This window comes from Protobothrops mucrosquamatus, unplaced genomic scaffold (genome assembly GCF_001527695.2).
Source record: "Protobothrops mucrosquamatus isolate PMUCROS unplaced genomic scaffold, P.Mucros_1.0 scaffold3662, whole genome shotgun sequence".
NCBI classification, from domain to species: Eukaryota; Metazoa; Chordata; class Lepidosauria; order Squamata; family Viperidae; genus Protobothrops; species Protobothrops mucrosquamatus.
In genome coordinates, this window is record NW_015389621.1 from 8,181 (window position 1) to 14,978 (window position 6,798).

The 6,798-nt window shown below is 35.1% G+C and overlaps 1 protein-coding gene across 1 annotated transcript in view; it reads right to left on the reverse strand.

The window, feature by feature from the left end:
- TECPR2 (tectonin beta-propeller repeat containing 2) overlaps positions 1-6,798 on the reverse strand; it is a 34,993-nt gene that overhangs the window by 7,098 nt on the left and 21,097 nt on the right. Inside the window, exons 11-13 of the mRNA XM_029286431.1 lie at positions 6,588-6,768; positions 4,984-5,125; positions 3,093-3,333 (exon numbers count right to left, since the gene is read on the reverse strand). Coding sequence (XP_029142264.1) covers positions 3,093-3,333; positions 4,984-5,125; positions 6,588-6,768 — 564 coding nt within the window. The remainder of the gene's footprint in view (positions 1-3,092; positions 3,334-4,983; positions 5,126-6,587; positions 6,769-6,798) is intronic.

A 6,798-nucleotide genomic window follows, 5' to 3' on the forward strand; every position in this document is an offset into this window, starting at 1 on the left:
CTTGTCCAACAAAAGGATATTGAACGTTGAAGGATGGGACTTGTACTTTGGGTGGCATGCTTATCTTTTTATGCAGAAAAAGATTGATAAAACTTTTAGAAATCATATAATAAGGGCTGCTTTGTTAAGAGTTTGGCAAAAGTACTTTTTTAAGTTTGATGTTAAGCTCCCAATTTGGGTGATACCATCACATATTTTTCTGACCATACCTAGATATGTGGTGATGGAGGCGCCCTCATATAAAGACTTGTTATACCAGAGTGGTAGCGGTAACTGGTGCCTGAAATCAATAGAAGTTTTGAAACAGAAAAACCCAGACTTTTCTTGGCTTGTGTATAGACAAATTCAAGATAGATGGCGAACTGATAAAAAGACTATTTTTCTTACGGAAGATGGGAATTTTTTGAAACAAGTAAGGGACGGTGCCAAAGGACATATTAGAAGGATATATAATGTTTTATTAGAATTGGATTCAGAAACTGAGTTAGTTAAAGATTGTATGATCAAATGGGCCCAAAATATAGGAGAAACAATATCTATGGATACTTGGGAGTTGATCTGGGTGAGAAATGTGAAGTTTACACAAGCCCAAAATCTACGTGAGAATTTCTATAAAATGTTTTACAGATGGCACATGGATCCTGCAACTATGTCTCGCATTTATGAGAATTATGAATCCAAGTGTTGGAGGTGTGGACAACAAGATGCAATTTTTTTCCATATGTGGTGGACTTGCAAGGTTATTAAGGCCTTTTGGATAAAATTGTGGTGGAACTTACAGCAAATTTTCAAAAGAAGAATTACTTTCTCGCCTCAGTTGTTTCTCCTAGGTATCACACAAAATTTGGACGTAAAAGAAACAAATTTGATGTTATATTGCTTAACTGCTGCCCGTTTGTTGATAGCTCAAAATTGGAAGAGTAAAATTTTACCTACAATGGAAGACTGGAGATTGAAAGTTTCGTACCTTGCTGAAATGGCAAAGATTTCGGCTTATTTGAAGAATTATTCAAATGAACAATTTTTATTAATATGGAGAAGATGGATTGTTTATATTCAAANGTTTACGCAAGCTCAAAATCTACGTGAGAATTTCTATAAAATGTTTTACAGATGGCACATGGATCCTGCAACTATGTCTCGCATTTATGAGAATTATGAATCCAAGTGTTGGAGGTGTGGACAACAAGATGCAACTTTTTTCCATATGTGGTGGACTTGCAAGGTTATTAAGGCCTTTTGGATAAAATTGTGGTGGAACCTACAGCAAATTTTCAAAAGAAGAATTACTTTTTCGCCTCAGTTGTTTCTCCTAGGTATTACACAAAATTTGGACGTAAAAGAAACGAATTTGATGTTATATTGCTTAACTGCTGCCCATTTGCTGATAGCTCAAAACTGGAAGAGTAAAATTTTACCTACAATGGAAGACTGGAGATTGAAAGTTTCATACCTTGCTGAAATGGCAAAGATTTCGGCTTATTTGAAGAATTATTCAAATGAACAATTTTTGTTAATATGGAGAAGATGGATTGTTTATATTCAAAAGAAGCATAGAGTGGTGGAATATAATTTAGGTTTTTAGAAAAATTTTTCTTTTTCTTTTCTTTTATATATTTTACCTACTCATGTAGAATAATATACTTTGTGGAGTTAGAGATACTAATATTTGTTTACTTACATCTGAATATTATCCTGGGATTAGGTTTGGGAAGTCCGGGGGGGTGGGGGGTGGGGGGTAGCTCATATAGCATTGTGTAACATTTGTGATGTTTTTTTTTATGATGAAAAATAATAAAAAAATTTATATTGAAAAAAAAAGGCCATTCCCTCTGTCCGCTACACCCAAACAAGATATTCTTTGCAATTCAGTTTGACCTATCACTTTCTTCTATATAATCTTTCCTTCCTAATGCTTCTTATCCCAATCTAACCTATTTAAGATCTGGTTAGGTAATCTAAAACAGGACATTTTCTGGATTATAATATACTTCTGTTTGGTTGGCAGTTGGTTATCTTGATGATATGGGAAGGAGGGGGAGCAAGAAGTGCAAGTACTTTCAATCTGCTCGGGCAGTTTTTCTTTCCACACATCCCAATTTCTTGTTTTGGGTCATACTGGCCAAAACATATGGAAGAAATAAGGTTGCCTACTGTGGTATGGAAATATTGAGTAAATTAATTCATATTCTAATATGTGCATCTATGAATCTTGAGACCTGATATCCAACACTTACTTTTACTGATGTATCTGAAATATATTTTAAATTTCAAGGATTTTAATATCTATTGCTGTTATCAGTACCAAACCAACATAGAATATTAGAATGTCAGCATACATTCTACATAATTATTAGATTTGGCTTGATATATAAAGCTTCCACAATGCACTAGCTCAATTTTAGCGTACTGTAAATAAGGCAGATTTATCTTTTTTCATTTTTACATATAAAGAGTTTCTGCAGATTAATTGAACTACGTATCATTGAAATAAAATATAGAATGGGTCTCAGGTGAGTTGAAAATGTCGCATACCACTAACATCTTTTAAACATCCTTTTATTTAAAATCTGGAAACTCAACACAACATGCATACATTGAATTTGATTTGAAGGCACATGATGTAGTGACCTCACTAAATCTAAGCAAGACTGACTCTGGCCAGCACCCAGAAAAAGTAACTCTGCCTAGACATTCTTTGTAAGCTGCTTAGAAGATCTCTGGAGGAACAAAATAATACAAATGTTAATAATTTAAAACAGATGGCAAAACTGTACACTATGGGAATATATGCCAGGAAAGAAGCATTAGGCTCTGCATGCTTGGCTTTGATACAACCAAGTTCTACATGTTTGCCGATTCCCACATGCCTCTTTCATTCACAAATTGATGTATGTCTTGGCAGCATGCATTATGCCCAGGAGTGACACAACAGACAAGACATTAACCACTGCTACTCAAAATAAATGTGTTCAGACACTTTCTACTTTGAAATAAGTGATAGGAATCAAATCATTGCTAAATGACTTTAGATATGCATATGCCAACAGGTTAAGTTTAAAAGCAACCTCAGCAACAAAAAATGCACTTGCCTATGAGGCTCCCCTTTGCTACATGAAATTCATTCTTCCCAGAGGAAATCCAGACACCGCTGCTATTGACCGCAAGTAGGCTTGGTTGACACTGAAGCTGTTGTGACCAGAAAGTCGTGCGCAGTTTGTCTGCCACTTTCTCAACAGGAGCCTGGGCTGCTGTCGCTACTGTTTGTGTTGCATGGATTATTGTCTGGAAAAGGCTGCTCTGGTCAAACACAACATAATCGGTAATGCTTACCTGGGAGAGTAAAATACATAAAAGGATTAATTTAGTTTCAGAGCACATTAAGCTCTCTCTTGTTACGTCACAGGAAAACTCCAGCGAGAGGAACAACTTCTTTTCGACAGCATATTGCCTTTCAGATTTTCAGGAAACATCAATCTACTTCTTCAGATGGAATCAGAAAAAAATTCAATTATTCTGTATTTTTTTTTTATTATTTATTTGTTAAATTTATTTGTTGCCTACCTCGGCACGGGGCTACTCTAACAATAATAAAATAATAAAGAGGGGGGAAATGAAAGGAATAGAGCAGAAATAAAATAATAGAACAATAAAATAAACAATGAAAAAGAACACAATGAGAATACATCAATATGATAACTGAAAAGATGGATGGATGGATGGAAAGCAGACTGCGGGGGGGGCGGGGAGGTGGAGTCTGCTATCAATCCAGCAGGCACCTCCAGCATGGAACTCCCCATTTGGTCCTTAGGCCAACCGGCAGGGCCAAGTCCTTAGCCTCTTGCGGAAGGATAGGAGGGTGGAGGCAGATCTTACCTTAGCGGGTAAGATGTTGCAAAGGGCATTATAATATTATAATTCTGACTTTGATGGGGGAAGAACAGGCAGGCAAAAATGTATCATTCAGAGTTCTGGAAGCCTTGCACGTGACTTATTTCAATTTCACATTTTGGAAGTAGGACAGTAAAAACTGTTAAAAGTTTTTACAGTGAGCTATGTGGTGTGTTAATAAAAACATTCAGTAGCTTGGAAATATCCCAGCAAATTTAACAGTCCCTTTAGAATAAAAGATATACCATAAATGCTCAACAAACTGGAAGCTGTATTAACAGCAAGCAGTCTATAAAGCAAGTAAATCCATAAAGATGCACCTCTTTCACCAGACTTTGTTATAGAATTTCAGTACTTTATTATTTTAATTTGTATTTCTACATTGTTCTGTTTTGATTTTACCTTTTTTATATGGTGCCTTAATTGCTTGCCAGAATATAGCAGAAAGGTAGAATATAAATACATTATTACACTGATGGTTGTTGTTATTGTTATTTTCAGTATCCTTACCGCACTCTAACATATGTATTCCTCTATGATGTCTAAATAAATGTTATCATTCTGAATGTGGTCACGTTTTGCTTTACAATTTGTAAAATAAGTTTTATAATTATTATGACATTTATTTTCTGTCTCAGAATTGTCTTCTTTTCCTTGTTTTGTTTTCTCTTTGAATTATTCAATTAAAGTAATTAAACTTAGTGTTCAGTTGAATGTTACTACTTTTCTCTTGATAGAATATCAAGACTCCCTTCCCTCATTTTTGGTAATTCTCTTATCAGGATTAGAGCTCCAGCTCCAGAATCTGATTATAGACCTAATACAGATTTATAAGTAGCATTCCTACAAAACAGAGAAACGAGACAACCAATGGACATCTAGATTTAATTAGTAAATGTAGCATGATTTCATCACTATCTTAGGAAGGCAAGTTCTGGTAGGGTTTCATTTATGGATCTTCCCCAAATCTACTTTCTGTCATCTTCTGGCTGGGATTGAATCCAGGATATTATCAGGAATGCAAGTAAGAAATCTGAGCCTCACCAACAAATAAGCCCCCTTTATATTAGAAGTAGAATAGGAAATGCCTACTTGCCACCAGTGGTTGTCATCCCCTTGTGGTTTCTTTGAAACAACACCAGTTCTAAACCACAGGTTCCCATGGATGTCTAAAATCCAGATGGTCTGCTGGTCTCCAAGAGTAATACACACTGGCTCTAGACCTTGCATTTCACTGCAAAAGCAAGCAATACTTATTTTCTTTACAATATTTACATAATCGATTCCTTAAGCACTTCTATCAATTTACAAGACTGAACATAACATCATTAAATTCAAACACAAATATTACTGTGTCCCTATTACACTATCATCCACAGTTTTAAAACTGTAAATATTTAATGCTAATTAAAAGTTTGTTAGAAAAGCTAAATTTTAATAGCCTTTTTGAATCTCTTTAGGGAGAGTGCCATCTGGATCTCGGTGAGGCAGGGGAATATATCCCAATATATATTTGAACAGTACCTAGAAGCCTATTGGAAGCCAACATGTTGACTGTAAAGCTAGTGTTATATGAACTAATGGATATCAGCATAAAATGATTACTGTAGCCTGCGGTAGATTTCAGACAGTTTTCTAGGGCAGCCCGACATAAAATACATTGCAATTGTCAATTCTAGAGATGATTAGAACACAGATGGCTGTTGCCAGGGCTTATTAACATGCTTACAGAAAATATTCTTTCCTTCATTTTAAAAAAAAAATCACCCATAGTGGAATCCCATTGCATTCCCATTCTATTTATTTACAATTCAATATATTAAATTCAAAATGGTATGGTATATTACTTTAGCCAATGGACACAACTTAATATTTGCAGATAAATTTTATTGAAGAAAACCGAAACTTACATTCCACCACTATCAATGGACTATAACAATGATTATTACTTGGTCATGCCACTGCTCATATTAAATATATTCAAACAATACTTAGTGCAAATTAAATACTACTAAATTTAAATATAATCTAAAAAGTTAATCAATCTGCTCAAATCTCACAAGAGCTAATAGCGTAACCAACTATACAACTGTTAGCAGCCAATCATGAACAATTTGCAAAACTTAACCAGATAACAGATTTTGGCTTTCTTTGGATCAGAACTGATCATTCACAGGAGGTCTAAAGACCCGGCTCTTCCCCCAAGCACAGAGCTAGGATGAGGTTAAGTCAGGTCAAGAATTTGTTTGGTCTGGTGCCTGGTGAGAAGGGTTGTTCTATTTTTATTCCACTTTTTTATTAGTTGTTGGGAGTCAACATAGAAGCCTTATGTGAGATAGGCAGTCATAAGTTCTTTAAATAAACGAATGAATAAAATTATCTGGATCTAGAAGTTTAAGGATAAACTATGTATGCAATTCTAATTATTAGGATCTAATAATAATTGTGTATGATGAAAAAAGGTGTTATGATAAATTGTACAACTTAATGGGCATTCTTTCCTTCTTTTGCCGAGTTGCAAAAAATTTACCATCTAAAAAAAATAATCAATAAAACCTGATGTCCTGGTTGGGAAACTCTCTTCTCATGTGATTCAATATGTTGTTTAAGCACATGCAACTAAGATGATGAAAACGCTGGTCCTTGCAAAATCAAGAACTATTACAGGACATGCCTACTGTTCAGAGGCTGTTTACCTTATGATATCACATTTCCAGTGCTCTCCTTCAGGACAGAAACTGCTGACACCTTCACGAAAGAGAAGTACACGTTGCTCCGTTAATGCCCAAATTATATTATTTCTGGCTGTAATCTGTGATAGTTGATATGGACAGTCTACTTTTATTGCCCTGGCACAGGGACGATCCACGCTGAGGCCTTCAAGTAAAATACAGAAGAGCAATAAGC